The sequence below is a fragment of the Podarcis cretensis genome, assembly GCF_951804945.1.
Source record: "Podarcis cretensis genome assembly, chromosome: 5".
Lineage (NCBI taxonomy): Eukaryota > Metazoa > Chordata > Lepidosauria > Squamata > Lacertidae > Podarcis > Podarcis cretensis.
Genome location: NC_137174.1, coordinates 46766804 through 46791189, shown reverse-complemented (window position 1 = coordinate 46791189; position 24386 = coordinate 46766804). Strand labels below are relative to the sequence as shown.

The 24386-nt window shown below is 40.8% G+C and overlaps 1 protein-coding gene across 1 annotated transcript; it reads left to right on the top strand.

Annotated features, from left to right (window-relative positions):
• Positions 1 to 315: 315 nt before the first annotated feature.
• On the top strand, positions 316 to 24386 carry LOC307217451 (scavenger receptor cysteine-rich domain-containing protein DMBT1-like; the record flags this gene model as incomplete). The annotated part of the gene is made up of 15 exons (XM_079978624.1): positions 316 to 319; positions 1169 to 1319; positions 1686 to 1888; positions 2809 to 3120; positions 7990 to 8140; positions 8397 to 8590; positions 10216 to 10524; positions 11463 to 11480; positions 13394 to 13426; positions 15349 to 15508; positions 16457 to 16677; positions 18059 to 18231; positions 19160 to 19548; positions 21872 to 22149; positions 23308 to 24386. The coding sequence occupies 15 exons, from the start codon at positions 316 to 318 to the stop codon at positions 23463 to 23465; spliced, it is 2754 nt and encodes a 917-aa protein (XP_079834750.1). The 3' UTR covers positions 23466 to 24386.

Here is a 24386-nt window from a genome sequence, read left to right as displayed (position 1 = left end):
TGTTGAGGGTAGGCAAAGGGGCACGTCACATTCTACTTCCTCCTATGCTTGATTGGGTGGCAGTGGTGTAGCCCTGGAGGCTAGAGAAATGTATGTTGGTGTTATACTATATTAATTGTAGTAGTACCATTATTTTGGTTGGGTGGGTTGTAGAAATCTTTATTATGCTAACATTTCATTGATGTTAGTGGTTGCTGGCATCGGTGGTCCCACCAGATTGGTCTAGCAGTCCTCTCACTTTGAACAGATCTTCAGTAGGGCTTGTTGCGGCAATCCTCAAATCTATAACAGAGTTGACCCACTGGTGTGGGTTTCATGAGTAAGCTATCTGAAGGCTGGGAGTTCATTTATATCTTTTGAAATAAATATGATAAAAAGCAATATCACTGAGAGCCAGTGTGGTGTAGTAGTTAAGAGCAGTAGTCTCGTAATCTGGGGAACCGGGTTTGCGTCTCCGCTCCTCCACATGCAGCTGCTGGGTGACCTTGGTCCAGTCACACTTCTTTGAAGTCTCTCAGCCTCACTCACCTCACAGAGTGTTTGTTGTGGGGGAGGAAGGGAAAGGAGAATGTTAGCCGCTTTGAGACTCCTTAAAGGGAGTGAAAGGCGGGATATCAAATCCAAACGCTTCTTCTTCTTCTTCTTGTTCTGGCTCAATTAGCTTATTTATTTGTAAGAGAACTTAGCTTCTGTTCCTTCAATGTGACTTTTAAAAGTCATTGAAATGTATCTAATAACTCATTCTGAGAGTAGACCCCAGTAGTTGTTGACGGGTTAGCCGTGTTCACTTGACCCCTTGTCACTATGGCTTACCAGGAGTGGTGAGATGGCAGTGGGATGGATGTGGTGCAAGCACAGTGGCAGAGCTAATCGAGCACTACTGCCGTTGTGTTTTCTCTTCATCAACTTTGCCGTGGCCTCACTCCTTCCATCACCACAGTGATGTGAATCAATGATTCCTGACAGGAAGTCAGGAAAGCCAGGCCACTCCACCCTGCTGACCACTATTGGTAGACCCACTGAAATCAATGGACTAAAGGTATGACCCAGTTGTTCTGTTTTGAGTTCTATGTCTTAGTTGGACATAACCCAAACCCAGTGAGAAGCATCTGTAACTATATGGCAGTCTGTTCAGAAATATGATTTCACTTTTTTGTTGCACTCTTAGTGGCCTCTGTTTGTGGTGGTCATCTCTATGCGCCATCTGGGAAAATCACTAGTCCAAATTATCCTGTTGTATACCCAAATAATGCACACTGTGTTTGGGAAATCCATGCTGAAGGTTATTCCTACATAAATCTCATCTTTGAGTATCTTAAGTAAGTGGCAGTATTTTTAGGATTGTGTTGCCCTGTGTGATCTTTAAAAATGATTTTGTCTGCATGCCTGCCTTTCTGTTTGCTGTCAAATTGGCTTTGCATGTTAACAATAATCTATATGCTATTTCTGAGCTTGCCAAGTTGTGTGTGGACCCAATATTAAATCATTTACTTGTATTCTAAAGACTTGGCTCAGACCTTAAAAAAAGGCTCACTCCATAAGTGTGAATACATAACAAATAGTGTGCCAAAATTTGCTGACCTGGGTCTACAAGTCCCAATTTCATGTGGATTTTAACTTTTTGTGTTTTATAGTTACAAGTGAAATATCACCCTACTCAGTGGTTTCTAACTTTATATCCACAGACTGGAGCCACGTAATCACTGCTCTTATGATTATGTTGAAATCTATGATGGGCCAGCGTATGTAGCTCCTTTGCTAGGAAGAATTTGCATTTGGGAGCACCAATCATATATTTCTAAGTCAAATACATTGTCTGTTGTGTTTTCAAGTGACACTAGTTCTCAAAGCACTGGATTTTTGGCTATTTATTTTTCTATTCCACAAGGTAAGATCTCACCAAAGAGAACATAATTCAGGACTATGCTGCTTTACTTTAGTGCAATTTTTCAAGTCCATACCTGCAACTGAATTAAATAGGCTATGCTTGCATTGTTGTATCCCAAATTGTAATTCAGGGCCATCCTAAAAAATATTGATGTGTGCATGGGAACTCCATTATTTAATTTTCTCTCTCCCATGGTTAAACAGGGAAGAAGCAATTTAAACTACTCAATGGTTTATCTATTTGGCAGTTGACTCTTCTGCAGAGAAAGGTAGAAACAAACTTGTGGCAAGATACACAGTTCTCTCTCATGTGTTCTGTGTATATAAATTACTTGAGTCTCAGTCCAGATTTTGTACAACATTTATTAGTGGCTGCTTCTGCTTTTGTTTGTTCATTTAAGTACTTTATCTGAAGAACTTTCAATTGCCAAAGAGCAATACATTGACCAAAAATTTAATTTACCCCCCCCCCATTTTGAACTTAGCCACTAATTCTCATTTGCATATGCTGTCTTCTTCCAGAGTTACCAGAGATCAAGTTTGTTCCAAATGTTGTACAATATATATTGCAAATCTTGTTACTATGCTTTTTCTTGTATAGAAATAAACTGTTGTACACCCACATGTTATTGAATATATTATGTATAAAACTCTGGAAGAGACAAGTTCTCTCATGTGGCTACATATATTTATTTATAGGCACATGGTACATTAAAAGCACATGTTTTGCCCCAAAGAATCCTGGGAGCTCTGTAAGGAGTAAACTACATTCTCAGGATTCTCTGAGAGAAACCACATGCTTTAAATGTAAGGTATGAACACAGCCATAGAGAGGTATCTATAGGTATGTAAACTGGCTGCTGTTTAAGAAACAGGAAACAGGCTGCTCTTTACCAAGTTGTTTCCTGTTGTCTTTCGAAGACGTGTCCTTAAGACTGGTGAATGGATCATACAGCTGTGAGGGACGCGTTGAACTCTATTACAAAGGAGAATGGGGAACAGTTTGTGGTGATTACTGGGACATAGCCGATGCCCAGGTTGTGTGCTGGCAGCTTGGATGTGGAGAAGCCATTTCAGCCCCAAGAAAAGCCTATTTTGGCCAAGGCTCGGGACCTATTCTCCTTGATGATGTGAACTGTAGAGGAAATGAGTCTAACCTGTGGGACTGCCGTAGCCTAGGGTGGCATGTTCATAACTGTGGCCACAGTGAAGATGCAAGTGTCACCTGTGCAGGTATTTTCTGATCTTGTTTCTTGCATGTAGCACAAAAGCAGGATAATTGAATCATGCATGGCATGCCTCCTCTTCCCTCCTGAAATGCAACAAGCTTAAGTCCTATTTGCATCAATTGCCTATGTTGCTGAAGTGCAGAACTGCTTGCTTTGGAATTTATCCTGTTCATAATGTCGGTTCGAATTAATTGTACATAATTGTTCCAAATTTGGAATCCATCAGCGTGCCCCCAGCCTTTCTTTCAAGTCCATAATATCCAGCCACATAATCTTGCACTTAGAGAATATCATATGTTGCTAAAGCCCTGTACAACAGCACAGATATAGCACACATGAAATCCCAGATTCAAACAATGGATGTGGATCCCAGTAGATACAGGAGTCGCATCACATGGCCTCATATCACACAGCGCATTGGCCTAACCAATCAGAGGATGTGGAGCATGAAGCTATAATTTCATTTAGGAAAGTGTTTGGCTCTCACATATGTCGAGATTCATGTAATTTTGTCCAATCCCTTCATCCCACCAAGGCTTGCTATACGTCAGGAAAATTCCTGACATATCCTGGTTTGGGGGTTTAAAAATGGCGTCTGGGGGGAATTTTGCCGAATTGGAAAAATGTTTCTGTTCCCAAAAGAAGCTCAATAATTTTGGTGGTTTCCTTAAAAAAAAAAAAAATGTTCAACAATTTTAGGGTCTTCAACAACTTTGGGGGGGGGGGAATGTGTGTCAGGAATTTTACTTTTTGAAATATGGCAACCCTATCCCACATAACTTCTGGCTGCATGCTCATTTCTGGTTCTGGTTATTTCTGTATAAGACATTCCACTGTTCATTCCTGCACTTCCAATGCTTGATTTATTATCATACTAGCAGTAATGAGGAGAAGTAGGACAGTTGTGAGCTGTTGAGGCCACCTTATTGTCCTCTCCAGTTCTCTGATGGCAAGGCTCAAGCCATGCGGGGTGGAAAATCCCAGCTTCTCTGCCAATGTGTATGACTCTTGAAGCAGCTGAGGTGAGTAAAAGAGAGCTGAGGGTTTCTGCTAACTATCACAACTGGAGTAACAGCTTTGTGCATAGCCTCCAAAGTGGTGGGAATTCTGACAGCTTTATAAAGACAGGGGCTGCCAAGCTTCCATCTTGTACAAGATCTCATAACAGACCCAGCTCTCCCTCTTGTTGCATCTGAAAGGTGAGCACTGTTGTAGTTCAGTCTGTCATGCCCTCTTGCAAGCTGCAGATGTATGGGGAAGGGAATTTCGGGCAACCCCACAGTGGAAGAGCTGGATTCTCACTGGCCACCGCTGGTCTAGCAGCAAGTCTTACTTGTCATCCACCTTGAAATGGGAGTTGGCATATCTTAGCCTGTGCATTTGCTGGATTATTGCTTGGTTGTCTTTGAAGAGATAGAGGGGACAGTAATCCATAATGGACACCCTCTGTGAAAGATCATTTCTGTGCCAAATGCTGAGTAGTTACAATTGAAAGCAAGAGACAGTTGCAAGCTTAATGCTCTTTCAATCATCGTGTCTGAAACGCCCCCCTCCCAATTAATGGTTCCTCTAATGTCTTTGTTGCAGTACTATAGATAATGTTGATGATAGTCAATGCAATCAGGAAGACAATACTTACCAATATACACACCCCTTATAGAGCCATGACTAGGGGGGACTAGCCAGGTTTTTTGCCCTGGGTGAAGCCTCCGGAGGGCTGTCATTGAGGCTGTGTGTGCGTGCGCATGCATGTGTGTGTGTAAATGTGCATGGGGTGCGTGTGCCAAACTGGGTCTTTGATCCGGATGAAATAAAGCCTAGTTTCACTCCTGCTCCTTATGTGGAAAAGAACTGGAAACAGTTATTATATGACTTGTTTCTTGCCCAGACTGAGATATCATTACCGGGGGGGGGGGGAGACCTGAGTGTTTGGTGAGTGGGAATGGAGTATCTAGGGATTACCCGCTAAGCTGGGTATGTTTTCTATTGCCTTTGCATGGGTAGAGTGGTTTAGTCATGCTGGCCACATGACCCGGAAAGCTGTTTGAAAAGCGAGATGAGTGCCACAACTCCATAGTTGCCTTTGACTGGACGTTACCATCTAGGGGTCCTTTACATTTACCTTTTTTACTCAGGTGGTGCTGTGGTCTAAACCACTGAGCCTCTTGGGCTTGCCGATCAGAAGGTTGGTGGTTCGAATCCCCGCAATGAAGTGAGCTCCCGTTGCTCGGTCCCAGCTCCTCCCAACCTAGCAGTTCAAAAGCACACCAGTGCAAGTAGATAAATAGGTACCGCTGTGGCAGGAAGGTAAACAATGCGCTCTGGTTTCTGTCATGGTGTTCCGTTGTGCCAGAAGCGGCTTAGTCATGATGGCCACATGACCCAGAAGGCTGTCTGTGGACAAACACCGGCTCCCTCGGCCTGAAAGTGGAGATGAGCACCACTACCCCAAAGTCGCCTTTGACTGGACTTAACCGTCCAGGATTCCTTTGCCTTTTACCTACCTTTTTTTACTGTCTGCACAGTGTTCATTTTGGTGTGTCTTTGTGCAAAGTGCCCTTTCACCAGAGTGATCCAATCACCAAAATTCCCCCAGTGTGTTTTAAATTATCCAGGCAGGCAATGTAGTCCAAACACTGTTTTCAGTAATGGTAGGGAGGAGTGTGAAGCATTGCCATAGCCAGCAGCAGAAGTTATGCGACTGCAGAAGTCTGCAAAACACAACCCTTCTGATTGTTTTGCTATATTGTATATATCATTCTCCCGAACTCTATTCCCCCCCCCAATCTGTTTTTCTCTGATATTTGCCTCCCCCGAACAGTTTCTCTGTTCTCAACAACTCCCTCCCTCTTTCTTTCTCTGCTGAATATTATTAAATGTACATATTAGTATTAGAAAAAGATATCTTTAACTTATATGTTGTGTTTGCAAATGGATAGCATAAACTTTATACTCCAGCAGAAGGTAATTTGCAGTAAGTGCAAATTATGCTCTTTCTGTCTCTTTCTAAATGTTACCTCAGTAGTTCTCAAACTTTTTTCTCTACACCACAACTTTCAGAATAAAAATTTGCTCGGGCCACACCATTTTTTTTTATTAATAAGAAATACATTGGAAAACAAAAAGAAACAACTCCTAGCATTGCTAGGAGAACAAAGCAACTTTATAATATGATCTTCAGAAATCCAGAGAGTCTAGTCTCCTCACCAATACATAGAAACCTTTCTCTTTCCTGAGCTTTCATATTTGTTAGAGTTGAAAATCACTGTTTACAGCACTATGTCATGGAGAACTGTGAGTGCAGTTCTCCAGCATGCTGAATGGTGATCCTGGATCACAATTAGGATGGTTGTCCGTATCACTTTATGCTCTTGCTCTCATTTTGAAAAGATACTGTATTTTTCCACGTATAAGGCACCCCCATGTATAAGGCTCCACAACAGAAAAAGTAATAGCCAGTAATTAATTTTTCATTTTCATTTAAAACATAAATAAATCTGCTACAATTCCAAATAAACCAGAGATTTATTCACCAGCTCCATCTAAAAAATCAGTCCATATTGTTGTTTCAGAGATTCAGATGTTGCATCTATCATTCAAACATATGCAACCATGAACTCTTAAATCCGAGATGGGGAACTTTTGATATTCCAGATGTTATTGGACTGTGACTCCAAACACTCCTGGCCATTTGCATGCTGGCTGGTGCTGATGGGACCTGTAGTGCAGCAACATCTGGAGCTCTGCATGCTCTGGCTTGGAGTGCCCTCTTGAGGTTGCTAAGTCAGTTTAGCAAAAAAATATGGAAAGGCATTACAGTGGTACCTCAGTTTAAGAACAGTCCTGTTTATGAACGATTCGGTTTACGAACTCCACAAAACCGAAAGTAGTGTCCCGGTTTGCGAACTTTACCAGAAGTCGAACAGTGGAAGGGCACCAGCGTTGGGAGGCCTTATTAGGGAAAGCGCTCCTCGGTTTAAGAACGGTTTCAGTTTAAGAACAGACTTCCAGAACAGATTAAGTTTGTAAACCTAGGTACCACTGTATTGGGCTCTGTCAATCAGTTATGTCTTTTCTTCTCAAGCCTTTCAAAAGCCCAAGTCTCAACACAATAATTCCTCCCACCCCTAAATCTGTTGTTTTACACATCTGAGATGCATCGGGCTATGAGTTCAATTTAAAAAAAAAAAAAAAATAGGCTGATGGATGGACAAAGGTGATTTCTTAGAAATGTGAACACCTTCTGATATCTCAATCAGTTCTAATATTTTTCATGTGTGTGTGCGCGCGTGCTCATATATGTCTCTGTGTAGTTCTTTTACCTTATTACAAAGTGGCTTTTAGCAGGAGGGAAGTCTTTCTGCTACTTAAAGTAGTGACTTGGGGTTCTCTGAACATTCTGATTGCATTGCTTTGGACAGAACAGCATCATTCCTGGGAGAATTCTTGGGGGGAAAGATCACTGTTTCTATGGTCAGTCTGTGGAGACAGCAATCTTTTTGCCCAAATAATGTCCCTGAGAGTGCCACTACACTGTGACATCGTATCATTCTCAAGGGACGTTCTATCACAGAAAGGCCACATACGATCCCTTTAAATAATCCTGGGAACTGTAGTTTGTTAAGTTTGCTAGGAATTATAGCTCTGAGGGAGAGAAATGATAGTTCATATGATTCTTGGGGGATGCTTTAAATGTGCTTTAAAAGAGTGGTGTGTATACAGCTGCACAGGTAACAAGGTTTCCATGCCTCTGTAAAAGAGAGAAACCGATATCATTTACAAATGGGTTCAGGGCAGGCAGAGGCAGTTTGATTATTATGTGTGTAGCATAGATACCTTCACACTTGTGATTACATTGTCTTTTATTTCACAGGAAATTATAGTTGTGGTTCTTACCTTCCATATGGATCAGGATCATTCAGTAGTCCCTTTTATCCAGCACTTTATCCGAACAATGCAAACTGTATATGGAGAATAAATACTTGGAATGGCTCACGTATAAACCTCAGAATTGCAAGTATTGAGTAAGTACGAGGAGAACTAAATAGTGCTATAAAACTGCAGCTCATTTAAATGTGGACTTTCTGGGCTCACTTCATCATATATGTTTACTATTATAATTGGGAAGCATGACGATGAACATATCTGTATTCATGTCTGAAGACACTGAATTAATCTTGTATGGTTTGGTGGCATACTGAATCTCTGCCATAGTTAATTGATATACTAAGTTTATATGTTGAGTTGTATGTTCATGCAGGTTTCTTGTTTTTATTCCAGGGCAGAATGCCCCTTTGATTATATTGAGATCTATGATGGATATATCTACTCACGTTCCCTAGGAAGATTTTGTAATGGTTCCCAACGAACATTTTTTTCTACATCAAATGTTCTCACAGTGGTGTTTCGCAGTGACAGTATGGTAACAAATCATGGTTTTATTGCTAACTACTCTTCTGTTTATGCGGCATACGGTGAGTGTGTGTGTGTGTGTATTAAATTGAACTCAAGTTGAATGACTGGAGTAATAGCTTGTCATGCATAATGTACATATAATCCTTCCAAGAAGAGGGGATTGTGCACATTTCCTGACCAATATACATAATCCCAACAAGACTTTGAGAATGTGCAAATCTTGGCTAAATTTTGTACATTCTCTGGTCATCTACATATCTCAACGGTAGTTTGCACTTTATTTGAGCTATATGCACATTTTTCAGTCAGTATGCATTGTCCCATTTTTTTCCTCTATCTCTTGTTCAGAAGCATGTAATCTGCTCTCTTTGGGCTGCTTCTGATCCACTACCTAGTCTTCTATGCCCACAACATACCCCCCCCCACTGCTCAGCTAAACACCCAGCTGAAGAGGGGGCTTCAGATAAAGATGATTTATTATTACTCTTTATTAAATATATATCCCACCCTTCTTCCAAAGGAGCTCTTTCCCCCTTTGAAGTCCAGCCTCCTTTTAACCAGCTAAGCAGCACATGGGAGAATGCATGTAGTGAAAAATTCTACATCTTTGCTCACCCCAGAGGTGTAGCAAGGATTGTCATTGCCCTGGGCACAGTTTTTCCCAGGGTGCATTTTGCTCCTCATACCACCCTGCCAGTCCCATGCTGCTTTGCCATTGTGGGGCTGGCAAGACATCAGGAGGATGCAACAGGCATGTGCCCTTCCAATCAGACCAATTAGGCTGATTGGAAGGGTGCATGCCTGCCCTGGTGTGTCCTCCTCTCATCACCCTCCATGCTCTGCTCCCTGTTGGTGCGTCCAGATACTTCTGCCTCATCCTCCCACAATTCTGATGGAAATTCTCCCCCCTCTGGTGCCACTATTAAGCTGAAGAAAAGCCTTAATAGCAGAACTTCTACCGTTATTTAAAACCGCTACTTTCCCTCTACCTCTCTGTGTGTGTCTCTTCTTGCTTCCATACCACACCGCTGCTGTTGTGCAACCTGCCTTTACCTCACTGGAATTCCTCCAACCCTTACAGCTTCTTATTCAGCTATTTTCCTAACTATATCATTTTTTCTGCTTTTTCTTTCAAAATGCTGGCAAATTTTCTTTGAAAGGCTGGTGTCAGTTAGTGAAGCAGAACTCATTCACGACACCCACCCAACATATATTTTTCATAGCCCTTTAGCACATTCATTCTCCAGTACCTTCTTTCCAGTTGTGGTGAATGACTTGAAAGAGATGAAAATGTACAGAAAATACTAGACATACAGTCAAACCTCCGTTGTTGAACATAATCCATCCCGGAAGCCTGTTCAGCTTCTGAAATGTTCAACAACTGAGGTGCGGCTTCTGATTGGTTGCAAGAGCTTCCTGCACTCAAGCAGAAGCCGCATCGGATGTTCGGCCTCTGAAAAATGTTCAAAAACTGGAGCATTTACTTCTGGGTTTTCAGCATTTGGGAGCCAAAACGTTCCAAAATGGAGCCGTTTGGGAACTGAGGTTTGACTGTATTAGGGAATTTTATAAATCCCAGACTTTAGCAGGCTCTTGCTGAGACTCAAATTCTGCAGTATCTGTTACCAAAAATGACTGTGAATGCTCATGAATGATTCACATGCTTTTGGTGTCCCCATCCCAGATCTCCGACTTGTGAATGGACGTCATGGCTGCGAGGGCCGTGTCGAAATTGGTTCTTACAATGGAATGTGGGGAACTGTTTGCGATGATTCATGGAACCTGGTGGGCGCAGGTGTGGTGTGCAGACAACTTGGATGTGGACAGGCTGTGTTAGCCCCAGTAGCGGCATATTTCGGTGAAGGCTCTGGACCCATTCTTCTGGATGATGTTTATTGTAATGGAAATGAACGCCACCTTTGGGAATGCTCTAACAGAGGCTGGGGGTCCCACAACTGTCGTCACAATGAGGATGCTGGTGTCATCTGTTCAGGTGACTTCTGATTTTGTCATACATATTGTTTTATATTAGCATATTTTAATCAGTCTGAGCATCTAGGTTAGGCAGTATATACACTTAAAAAAAATTTTTGGATTCTCCCTAACTATAACTAATAGTAACATTGATTATTCAGGAGGAAGCCAAACTGTTGATCTCCCAAGGTGCTATCAATGAAAACAAAAGTATTGGGCTTCTACAGCAGGAAAAATAGCTGCAAACTATGATCTGCAATCTTTAATGAAACACTATTCTGACTTTTGATGTAATTCTGGTCTACTATTTCCAATGAATTACTGAGTCTTTAAAAGAGAATATAACTCTCATTTACCACTTCCAAGGAACTGGAAGTATATGTCAGGAGCCCAGGGTGCCATCCTGATAACACAGCACGCAAGTTGTAATTAGCTTGAAGATTTATTGCAACACAATTAGCTAAGCGTCCTAGTCTTACAGTTCAATTGACTCTTCTGGGGAATGCTTCCGGCTTCTGCAGAATATTCTGAACCTATGACCCTTACGTTTCTGGTTTTGTTTTCTGTCTAATACCTTTCCCATTCGTTTATTCCTGGGGCTCATGGGGTTAACTGCCTCCTCTTCCAGTGAGGAAATGCTTCCCCTTCTGCCATCCCTAGCTGAACGGAGAATTTCATGCCACATCTCTTGCCTAATCCAAGAATTGTAGGCACGTAACTCGATTTTGTTTTTTGGCTTGTTTTTAAAAGGTGAATTCTTGTTGAGCTGTTGGCAGGCAGAGGAGAAGTGACTTGATTTAGCTCTCTTCTTTTCCTTTCCCCAATGACGACTGATCAGAAATATATTTAATTATACATTTGTTCCAATGAATACTGATATCGCAAATAATTATACTGATCAAATCATTAACACATTTGGGAAACATTCTAAGGTCTCTCTACCTTTTTATTTTTCAGGTGGTCACCTTACAACAGGTAAATGATTCATTTAATAAAAATTTCCTTGTAGTGAATAACTGCAGCAAAAATTTCCTAGTAGTGAATAACTGCAGCAATATTACAAGATTAAGGGAAAAGGTAGCAGTGTTGTTGTTTAGTCGTTTAGTTGTGTCCGACTCTTTGTGACCCTATGGACCAGAGCACACCAGGCACTCCTGTCTTCCACTGCCTCCCGCAGTTTGGTCAAACTCATGTTCGTAGCTTCGAGAACACTGTCCAGCCATCTCGTCCTCTGTCGTCCCCTTCTTCTTGTGCCCTCAATCTTTCCCAACATCAGGGTCTTTTCCAGGGAGTCTTCTCTTCTCATGAGGTGGCCAAAGTATTGGAGCCTCAGCTTCACAATCTGTCCTTCCAGTGAGCACTCAGGGCTGATTTCCTGTTAGTGTATTAAAATATTTTAAAATCTTTAGTTGTCCTCAATTCACCTGGCAGAAAATCAAACAAGTACTTACAAAACTTTCAGAGGAGGGCATGGGCAGAGGGGAATTGCTCTCCTTAGCTTCTGTGTCTGACCACCATGGCTACTCCTTGATGGGAAGTGGGATTTGATGGTCAGGGGGTGGGGCTTGTCGATTTCAAAGGTGCCCCCTACCTCCCCACCCTTATCCGAGCAATGAGATCCAGCATAGGAAAGGCATTTTCCTTTCTTTTAAAATAATAATTCTTAGGCAGAGTCTGTTGTGATGTGTAGCCATCATGTATTAAAAAAGCAGGTCCCCCCCCTAGAAACTACTGTTTATTCATCATTTGAAATGTATGCTGATGGAATGAATTAATTCACAATGATTGAATTCACATATGTAATATGATAGAATGAGATGATATATCAGAGGGGGAGGCAGCATAAAGCCTATATGCCATATCTAGACAGCCAAAGGGAAAAGTATTTTTCTTCTATAGGCAAAATACATCTACATCTGCTAAATTAGCAGGTGTGGAAAATGCTTCTTCTGCCTTTTCTCACATGGGCTGCTAATAATAATTAATTTCCAATCTCTCTTTCACAGCACATAAAGATGCAGGTAGACACCAGAAAGTAGTTAGAACTGTTTGACAGTTTTGATGAATGGTGTCATGAAGTGTATCATTTATACAGTGTTATGAGCTGCTTGGTAATGTGAGGCGGGGAGATCCCTGTTCAAATTCTGCATTTCCTTTCCATTTTCTAAACAATTCATTCCATTGTCCAACCTTAGACCGAGCATTGTACTGACTTCCTTATACAGTAGCTAATTTATATTTGCCTTTCTGAAACTTAGACCCATTAGTCTCCACATCATTAATGGCATTGGCAGTGGGGGAGAAAATATTTAGACATTTCTTAATAGAACAGGTCTTTCAGTGGCAATGGATTCTAATCCTTATGAATGAGGTACTTTAGGCAGATCCCGCCACTGCTTCCAATAATGGAAAGAATGACGTTGAAGGTAAACATTCTTCCTATTTGCAAAAGCTTGAAGAGGTTTATATCTGGTCACTTTAAACAAATACAGGAGATGGAGCAATAAATTCAGGCTTCTTCTTGTGTTTTGTAAGCTGCATTTCAAATTAATTTTTAAAGCTGCAAAATGTACCCACAAGATCAGGGAGTATTAACATGAGGAGCATAAATGTAACTCAGCCTTGGCTATTTTTCTGGGACTTACTTTATGTATTTATTTATAGTTATAAAAGTATTCCTGTACTACCATATCAAGGTGGTGTTCACTGTTAAAACGTATTTTTCAAAAAATACCAAAAATGCAAATAATCATTAAACTTACAGATCAATGTAAAACCAAACAACTGCAAAGGCCTGTTGGCAGAAAACAAGAGATGCCTGAAAGTCAAAAGCTTGAGTCAATTGTTTAAATTGTTCTCTCTCTCTCCTCTTCCCTCTTGATCTTCAGAGAGACCAACTCCTCCATGGTGGCCAAGAACAAGTAAGCTCTAGATTTCTTTACTTCATTTTTTTTTTTTTACATTGCCTTTTTATGATCACTTTTACTTCAGCTTCATTAGCGGTATCTGCATTATCACATGGTCTAACACAGGCATAGGCAAACTCGGCCCTCTAGATGTTTTGGGACTACAACACCCATGATTCCTAGCTAACAGGACCAGTGGTCAGGGATGATGGGAGTTGTAGTCCCAAAACACCTGGAGGGCCAAGTTTGCCTGTGCCTGATCTAACAAAACAGGACTTGCAGAATACTCTCATGCTGTTCACTTTCAAAACAGCTATATAAAGTCATGTGGTACGGTGGCTGTTGTTTATTGCTTTGAGGAGGAGTAAAAATGAGTTAACTCAGCCTCTCTTTCAGGGTTTCTTAGCTACAAGGCTAACATAACAGTGAACTTGAAACATAAAATGAAACATATATAGGGAGAGAATAAAACCTAGTAGCCACAAATTTTAACACCTGATACAAGGTCATGTACAAAAGATCTCCCTATTTCCTTTGCACAGAGGCGGACATTTCTGCAATAATATTCCTTTGCGCATGTGGATGTCACCAGCAACAGACAGTGGGGTGGACAAGTACTGCTCAACTTACCACCAGCTGGTTGTGTTGGTGCTGCTTACTGTCAGGAGCTCATCCTACACTTGAGTAGGACCCTGGTAGAGACACATGCCTGACTGGCATGTTCCCTCCCTCCTGGTCGATCGTTCGGGAGCTTCAAAAGCTTTCTTCTGCCCAAACATCACAGCAACTGATGCCAACAGACACTGGCACACTTAGGGATTCGCAGAGTCTTGCGTGACAGACCTCAGCAACTCAGCATTTTGGCTAATCTACTTTATTTACATATAAACACACATAGAGCACTGCAACATGTCGCCCTCTCTCTCTACCATCAGACAGCAAAGAGAAAAATAACAAAGGACAATAGTCCCACTTCACAGAACACAGTAACACAAACATCCTGTCTCCGTCACTTCCCACTATGTCAAAACATACACCGTCATGTGATAGACAAAAATCCCATGACTGCAATCATGGAGCAGGAATGCTAACACTTACTGGGATGTTAGAGGAGAAGGAATGAGGTAGTGACAAGGTTGATGCAAATCCAATACAGTTTTAGTGCCAGTGAGTTTGCAGTGTGCGGACCTTGCCTCTCCCCTTCCACCTTCTAGTAAGCAGTAGTGATACAAACAACTGGAGGTCAAGTGAGTGGCACTAAGCCATCCTGCTGTCCATTACTGGGTGTATCCCTTTCACTGGATTGAGCATCCTAGTGGCCATGTGGCCATTCAGAGAGTCCGCCCTTCTCTCTTTAAGATGGCACTGCTAGATAAGTCAAAGTATAGGGTGTCTAAGTCTTCATCTTTAACACTAGGACTGAATCCACAATAAAATGCTCTACTGAACCTAAACTCAGGTTTGTGCTTTGTTTCTCTCCAAACAAACCATGAGCAGCAAGTAAGTTTTGCTCCTGGCTTACTACTCAAGGTTTTGAAGGAGGTGGTAGGTGGGAAACCATGAATCCAGGTCTGAACACAATACTAAGGTAGATCACGGCTTAGCTCCTACCAGTGCAGTTGCATCAGAAGCAGGGGAGGAGTGAAGTGGCCATGATTTTAGGAGTGTGCACAAGTGACTGCACATTCACTAATAAACCATAGCTAAGCTTTACTATGGGTTAAAGTGATGCAGTAACCAAGCAACTACTTCCGAATATTAAGCAGGGTTGAAATAAAAGTCAACTCTGATTGCAACATGTGGCTTTCTCAGTAAGGAACCTTGGGTTCTGGGTATAACAAGCAATTGATCATAGCAAGTTTATAATATTTTCTAGAATTTAACTACTTATATCCCATATGTCTGTAACAAAATGTGTTCTGTGTTTTATTTCTTAGCTCCCTCAACAGATTATTCTTGTGGTGGTTTCCTCGCACATTCATCTGGGTCATTTCAAAGTCCGTTTTTTCCATCCAACTACCCAAACAATGCCGACTGTGTATGGGAAATCCAAGTAGGAAGCAATTCTCGTGTATCACTTACTTTCCAAACACTTCAGTAAGTAAAGCTCTAACATTGCCCATAAGTCAAGGTCTCAAAATGAAACTTATTATTATTATTAATAGCAGCTTTACTAGATAAAACATTACATATAAATTCAAAAAGAGGGTGAGATTATAGCTGGGAGGCAAACAGTAGATGTCGTTGTTAGGACTATCCAGTGAGTCCATGACTGAACACCAAACCTTAGATTCTAGGCAAAAGAGCCCACAATGCATTTGCCATTTAAAGCACATGGCTTCATCCAAAGAATTCAAGAAACTGTAGTTTACCCTACACAAAGCTACAGTTTCCAGTACCCTTAACAAACTACAGTTCCCATGATCCTTTGGGGGACGCCATGTGCCTTATATGTGTCATTTAAATGTATATTGTGAATGTGATTGCTAGCATTTCTAGATCCTTCTATAGTCTAGAATCTATTATCACCCAAAACTGGCTGTCAGTTTCTTTGGTTCCCTATAAGAGTACTGTAAGAGCTTTTATACCACGACTGCAGCATATCGTATTTTAGAAAACTGAGGACAAGCTTATTTGATGAAAAAGAAAGGGGGGCAAAGATGTAAGGGTTGAACCCTGCTTGTGACGTAGCATGCTTACAGCCCTACCTTGTAAATCCAGGTGTGTTGTAGGAAAGCTCTTGTTACTTTGTGGTAACATAATAGCACCCAAATGTACTCAGATGCACTCTTTTCTTCCTACTTAACATATTCAAGGGCGTTGTGTTCCACGTCTAACTGTGATGTGCCATGGCTTAACAAATAAAATCCTGTTTGGTTTTCTATTTCTTTTGTCTGATACCTTTTGTCTAGTATCTGAGCAACTTAACACACCAAAATAAAGTCTGCTATGTGATAGTAGCTTAAAGGAATTGCAAGTGTAGAGACTAATTCATCATGATCAGTGAACATTGCTGTAAAAATCACATTCTTGTTTGCTTTCTAGACTACAATCATGTAATACACAGAGCTGCCCCTGTGATTATATCGAAATCTATGATGGAACGCTTCATAACTCTCCTTTGCTTGGGAAGATTTGCTCTGGCTATTACCAAACCTTTACATCAACCTTCAACATGTTGACGGTTAGATTTCATAGTGATCATAGTATCACAAACAGAGGGTTTTCTGCAAACTATTACACCATCCCAGCAAATCATAATACGAGTAAGTGCAATTTTGCAATACATTTTTCTTATACCAGATTGTTGTCATTCAATTTAGTTAAAAAATCACAAATTTTCTTGGTATTGTATTGGTTTTTTCTGTTGTCAGTAAAAAAACAACTCCATCTTTTTATGTTTGGAATCCATAACTTGCATTTGGCTTATATGTGTACCTAGGCACTGCTTAAGTCAGACTCTTCTTAGCTTCAGGAGCAGCAGAGGCAGATTTAGGGGAGCATGACCAGCTCACCTGCATAGGGCACCAACTTGAGAGGTTGCCACAGGAGGTGGCATAACCATGACTTAGAATGGAAGGCAAGAAGCGGTGGTGGGGGTGGGCCCACCACCAGAGTCCACCACTGGAAACACTCTTCAGGCCATTGTTATATAGCTTACAATGAACAACCACACACCAAATACTTCAACCCTCAGGCTACTTTGCTTACTTAAAAAGAAAATGTATTGATTGCATTGGGAATTAGTTCAAAGTAAATATGTTTAGGGTACAGAGTGAGAGGGGGTGAGGTTGGCACAGTGCGAATGCACTGGCAGAGCCATTCCAGTGCTACTGGAAGTTTAGGGAAGCTCTTAATGTTTAACAGACTATTGTATTTCAATATTTTGTTGGAAGCTGCCCAGAGTGGCTGGGGAAACCCAGCCAGATGGGCGGGGTATAAGTAATAAATTATTCTTATTCTTATTCCTCCTATTGGTGTATTTGCATCGTGCTGACCTTGCTGCCCCTTCAATACCTCTCTAACTCCCAATAGGCAGCAGTGATGAGATGTCTGGAGGTCAGGTGATCAGCAGAGCCCTATCGTGCTATCTGCTACTGCTGAGCAATACATGGGTAGCTTTTTGGATGAGAAAAGGGAGATCATGCTCATTTGCCAAGGAAGCCTAGGCTTCTCTCACAGCCCACAGAAGCCCAAGTACACAAAAACATTTATGGCAGTGTGTGTGTGTGTGTGTGTGTGTGTGTGTGTGTCACAATATTGATATTATGACATCACTGTGACTCCCCTCAGGATCCTTCCCCCCCCATGACATTACAGTCTGCATACACTTACTCACATTCTAAAAAATTTAGTTTTAACTGTTTTAACTGTTTTGTTACAGTCATAAGAATAAAGTGGGCACTAAAATATATATCTCTCAGATGCCAAAGGCCATGGAAAAGAGGTGTGTCTTCAGCAATATGATAGAAACTACATAATAAAAGTGGCAAATAGGAAAAATGTAAGGACGTATAGGTCAGGGAACTTTGTGTTACTCTGTACAGTGCAATAAAGATGGATGGCATTGCCTTCATAAAAGGATAATAATGTATTGTCTTGTTTTATTATAGTGCACTAATACCACACCCTTTCTCTCCTTGCTAGCTCTTCTTTGTGGACCAGAATATATGCAAGCTATAATAAGTAGAAGTTTCCTGACCTCTGCAGGCTATTCTCCATTTGATGTCCGCTTGATTGAGCCATCCTGCCCACCTATTATCACACCATATTATGTTATTTTCAACATACGGTACAATGGCTGTCAGACCAGAAGAGACGTATGGAGATTTATATTTGATTTCTATATGCATGCCTTTCTTTTCATTTCATTTCTTTTCTTTTCTTTTCTTTTCTTTTCTTTTCTTTTCTTTTCTTTTCTTTTCTTTTCTTTTTCTTGTTTAGAAAAAGCAGGGCTTCAGGAGTTCAACTGGGGCAATGCTAACAAACTGAAACATGTGGCCCAATTCATCTGTATACACAGAAACGGATTTAGGGGAGCATAACAGGTTTATTTGCACTGGGCTCCAAGCCAAGAAGGCTGTGCAGAAGGTTGCAACAATAATTTAGAATGGAAGGAGAGAGGTGTGGGGAGCACTGACTTTTGGCTGCTGAAATTTGAAAGCCCAGAGTCCATCACTTAGATCTTTGTACAACAAATAGTCACATAAGGAAATATTTTTAGTTTGATTTTTAGCATCTGAATAGCCTGGGCTATTCATGTTACATTGGCAGCATGGAAAGGAGCCAGATCACAAGATCCCTTGCTGCAAATGTAATATGAGTATGGGATGTTCAGGCACCATCAGAAACCCCAATTTGTTCTGTGTTGGGGGTTGCATGGGTCAAGGTAAAAACAGCAATATGGCATATGAGTTAGCTGTGTGTTCAGAGCAGTAAGACTTAGCAGACACACTTCAAGCTCTCACTGTGGGATAACTAAGTTGGCATTTTGAAACAACTTAATTCTGAACAACAGTTTATACAAATAATATTTGTATAGAGAATTCAGTAGCATCCCCAGTGATACCATTGGCTTAGACAAGTATTCCTACAACTTGAAGAGGCAACTTGGTGGTGGGGCTGCTTTGCGCAAAGGTAGCATTAAGACTGGCTGCAGCAAATTCTACAGTGCTATGGCAACATCCTTACCTCAGAAATGAATGTTAACCGCTGTCCCCACCCCCACCCCCCGGATGTTTCAAACAGGCAGATGCTGATACTATTATTTATTCAAACCTGATCACGGCAGCTGCTTCAGGATACATAATTAAAAGGGACAAGGATCTTCACTTCCATGTCAGCTGTAAGATGCTGAAAAACTCTTGGATAGAAACAATGTATGTCGCTGATGGTGTAGAAGAGATCAATGAAACTCGGTATGGACAATACGAAGTCAACATCACATTTTATACCTCCGACTCCTTCTTATATCCAGTCTATGACTCACCTTATGAAGTTAAGCTGAATCAGGAATTATATCTGCAAGTTACTCTTCATAACTCTGACCCAAATCTGGTGCTGTTTCTGGATACATGTAAAGCATCACCCAACTTTAATGATTTTACAACTTTGACTTATGATATCATCAAGAATGGGTAAGGATTTTTACCTTATATATTGTCTGTCTGATTAACTGTGTTAATCTTTATTGCTTTTCATTTCTAAACATATATGTGGTATAAATATTAGATCTCGTTAGGCATGCCATTTTAACCATGTTGTCACTCCAGCCAGAGGCTGCAAAGTAGTATAACAGTCAAATCATCATTGGGACCATTCAAAGGTGATATGCATCCTAATTCATGATCCATTCTGCTGGGAAGGATGGAGCAGTTAGGAGGCAGCAGAGGCATTCCTCTATGTCAGGCACCCCCCAAACACGGCCCTCTAGATGTTTTCGGACTACAGTTCCCATCATCCCTGACCACTGGTCCTGTTAGCTAGGAATGATGGGAGTTGTAGTCCCAAAACATCTGGAGGGACGAGTTTGGGGATGCCTGCTCTATGCAGAACTGCTGAGATCCACAGGCAGGGGAGCTATCCTAATGTGCTCACCAGTGACACATGGTATTGACAGCCTATTGCTGGTGTTGTTCCTGCCTGTGGTAGCAATGTAAGTCCTCAAAACAGGACAGACTGGTGGCAGGAGGTTGTGGAGCTGCTGGATCCTAATCTGGTCCAACAATTGGAGAGGGGTCTGATCTGGGCCTCTCTGCTACACCAGTCTGCAGCTGGCACAGCAAAATAAAGAACAATATCGTACCTCCCACTATCTTCCACTCTGCCCAGCTTGAATGACGGGTCTTCCAATGGCTCCACATTTAATGCATTGCAGTAATCCAACCTAGAGGTTGCCAGAACAGAGAAAACAGTAGTTAGGCTGTCCCTGTCCAGATAGGAGTGCAGCTGAGGCCACCTGAGCCTCAAGCAACAGCAAAGGATCCAGGAGTACCCACAAGTTGTGTACCCATTCCTTCTGAGGGAGTGTAATACTATGAAGAACAGGCAACATCCCATCCACCTAGTCTAGTGAACTGACCATGAACAGCACCTCCGTCTTATCTGTATTGAGCTTCAGTTTGTTGGTTCACATACAGTCCATTACCAGGGCAAGACCAGCACATCCACTGTCTCACCTGCAGATGTAAAGGAGAAGAAGAGATGTGTGTCATCAGCACATTGCTAACAACCTACTCCAAACCCACTCAGCAGTTTCATGTAGATGTTAAACAGCATAGGGGATAAAATTGAACTCTGAGGAAATTGAACCCTGCTCCAGAGGGCTGAAGATCACTCCCCAAGCATCACCCTCTGGAAACATCCATTCAAGTAGGACTGGAACCACAGCAAACCAGTGCCATTGACAGCCGCTCCAAAAGGATACTAAACTAGTATACTGATTACAGATAGGTAGCCGTGTTGGTCTGCCATAGTCAAGACAAAATAAAAAAAATTCCTTCCAGTAGCACCTTAAAGACCAACTAAGTTAGTTCTAGGTATGAGCTTTCGTGTGCATGCACACTTCTTCAGATAGTATACTATCTGAAGATGTATCAGATGTATCAACAGTTTTATAGCAAATTATTGACTAACTGAAGCTTGCATTCTTCACAAAGCCTCACTCAGGTTTGATTTGACACCTTCAAGCTTCTAAAACAGCTACATTTAAATTATATTACTATAATAATTTCCTCGAGATTAAAATGAGAAGCTCAGAATACTCTAATGCATGTGACATTTTGTGCATTAGTTCAAAATAGTACCTCTGCATGAACCAAGATGTTCCTTGTTCCTTTTAGTATCTTTTGACTCAATATATATTCAGATAATTTGGCACGTGCTGCGTATGGTTACTTTCAGGAAAGTGAAACTTAGAGCTGGTCACCTGTTTTGAAGAGCTGTTATGCAATTGACATAATAAAGGTTACAATTACAGAAGTTTTTGCTTTCCTTGGGAAAGCAAAGCCATGCAGATTAAAAGGATGGTAAAGAACAGAAAAGTGAGTTCACCATATATATTCAATACCACCTCAACAGATCATTTACTTATGTATTTTCATAGGGTTGCCATATTTCAAATTTTAAATATTTGAGCTTCTTCTCTGCTTAGCGTACTAATGAAGAACAAGTGGGGGGAAAGTTACCAGTTATGGTGAATGTTTCTGTCAATATGCTTTGTGCAGTTTCAATTCAGAGTGAGAAATCACTGACAGCTACTTCAGTTTAAGCATGGCAGTCATGCCCTTGAAATCAAGCTTATTCATATTATTGATATTATATTCAAGTGACACTTGTATGCTTTATTTCAGAACTGTTCAAAGTGCTACTTTTATTTCTTCATTGTTCTACATTAACTATATGATGCAAACTGAATACTAATTAGTGTAAACTAATTTTATTCTTTTTCTATTTGTGCAGGTGTGTTAATGATCCTACATATCAGACCTATTATTCCCCAAACAATTATGTTGTTCGGTTTTCCTTCAAAGCCTTTAGCTTCATGTATAAACATCCATCGGTTTACCTGCAGTGCAAACTGGTGGTTTGCAGAGCCTATGACTATTCTTCCCGATGTTCTCAGGGTTGTCTGAATCTGCTTAGATCTAAGAGAGATACAAGCTCCTACGAGGAAAAAATGGATGTTATCATTGGGCCAATTGAACTACAGAAGAATGGCATTAAGAATAGAAATTCTGGTAATTTTGCTTCTTTTAGAGTTCTTTAATCTGTTTTAAATACAAATCAATGCCATCCTAGAGTAGGGATAAGGAGGAATGTATTTTAAATGGATTTATGCACAGAATTTGGCAGATCCAACCTGATTTGAACACTGCATTAAGCACCCACTTATATCTGAATCACTTGTTTCTGTTTTTTAAAAGCCCAATTTATATGCATAATTATATTGAAAACTCATATATATGAATTAATATATAGTATAATGCATTCAAAAGTATCAAGTTTTATGTTGTATTATATTTCTGCAGTATCAATTCATATTAGTACATACCTATTTTATGCAGTTGTACACATAGTTGTGTGCATCTCTTAATGCGCTAGATACCTTAGGAGACGTCCTAGAGTGCATATGCATATAACAATGCACATCATATTGTGCATTATGCTGCTTATGAGATTAAGGAGTGAGACGGGAATTAGAAAATTATATATGGATAAGCATGTCATTGAGATTTTCAGAAAATCCCATCCCTCTTTTAGATCTGTTTCAGGTTGTTGAGGTTAAGGCAGAGCAATTAGTGTATCCTGTGGCTTTGAGAAAGGCAGAGCTATAGGGGTGCAGGGTATAAGCTGAAATCATCATTATTACCATCATCCTGGCTAGCTAGTATCAAAGCCCTAAAAATGCTTATAATGCATTTTAGCACTCTCCTCATCTAATAGTACTTCCTCACCTAACCTTGTTACATTAAATGCCTTCTTAATGTGGCCTCGTCCGTCAGATGCAGCATTATCATAGCTGTGCCATATGTACCCCGTACCCTCCAGCGTATGATCTACCCTCCACAGTGGACTCATAGGGTTCAGCTCCCAACAGTCATCCATGTTTCTTCTTTGGCAATCACTCAAAGCCGAGTAAGATTGTCTTCCATGAACACAGTTTTAACACTGAGTCCATAAGTGCCTGTGGAGGCCAATTCAGGATCCACATGTCCTTCCACAGTGGAGGAGAACAATAGTGTGGTCAGGAAAGTTACTGTGCATTTTTTTATTTTTTATTAAAAAATAGTGCTATGGAAGTCAATGGTCCATTGTCTTCTAGGAAACTAGAATGATGCAATTCCATGACAGTTCAAGCAGATAATGCACCACATCTTTTCTTTTTAATTTTGCAGAGGCAAAACAAGAGCTGCAAGAAAATGCGGACCCTCATCATGATTCGCATGCACCATACATTGTTGCCGCAGTCGTCTTGGCAGTCGTTGTCATGACCGTCGCAGGATTCATTTTGAAAAATAAATTGAGAAGACCAATTCCATATGAGATAATGTGAGCGCTTAAAACCTTGGGACTCAATCCAACACCAAGTCAAGCAAGCTTAAACTCATTCATTTCCATGAGTTTAGGTGCAGCTATTTGTTGATGGGATTGTGGCCTTGATGGTTGGAAAGAAGAATCTGTATTGAATGTGCATCACTTGGAAGATGCATCCTTATGAAGGGGGTCTCAATAGTCTTGTGATTTTATCTTGATTTTTGCTTTTACATGAAAATACAGAAGCAGGAAAATGTATTGGACACAATCCAGCCATATTAAACTATTGAAGGACCCACTGGTTGCACAGGAGGGGGCTTAAAAAATATGCTTAATTCTTCCATTGGTCTTTTTACTTTTTTACTAGATTTTACACATTGTTATGTATGTATGTAGATGGATTCAGGTTAGACAAGGATCTGAACTGCAACACAAAATACAAATAAAAATTAATCCCACCAAGAGTCTCATATTCAGAACTCGAGCTATTTTTATGAAATTTCTGCCAAGTTCCTTGAAGCAATATCCAATATTAGTAGTTCAGTGCTGCATTTAGTTAAGAATACCTTTTGTAAATGACATACCACATAAAGTTTTCATTCTGTCAATTTGTATAACTATCTAAAATGGCAATATTTGTTGGTAAACAAGGGCATCTCAACAGTTTCTGGTAAAGTGGATAAACCTTCTTAGGATCGTATTCAATTGTGCCCCTCCACTCCTTGAGGGCTCTTCCATCCAGCCGAGGATTCCATGAATAGAACAGCGGGTGGCAATTTTCTAACACACACACACACACACACACACACACACACACACACACACACTTTCTCATCCTGCCTGGACCACCTCTCATCCTGATCTCCTGATCCTCTGGAGTTTTGTAATATTTGAGTTTATTTACAAATGTGCAGGTTAATCATAGATGGAAGCGAAGGGA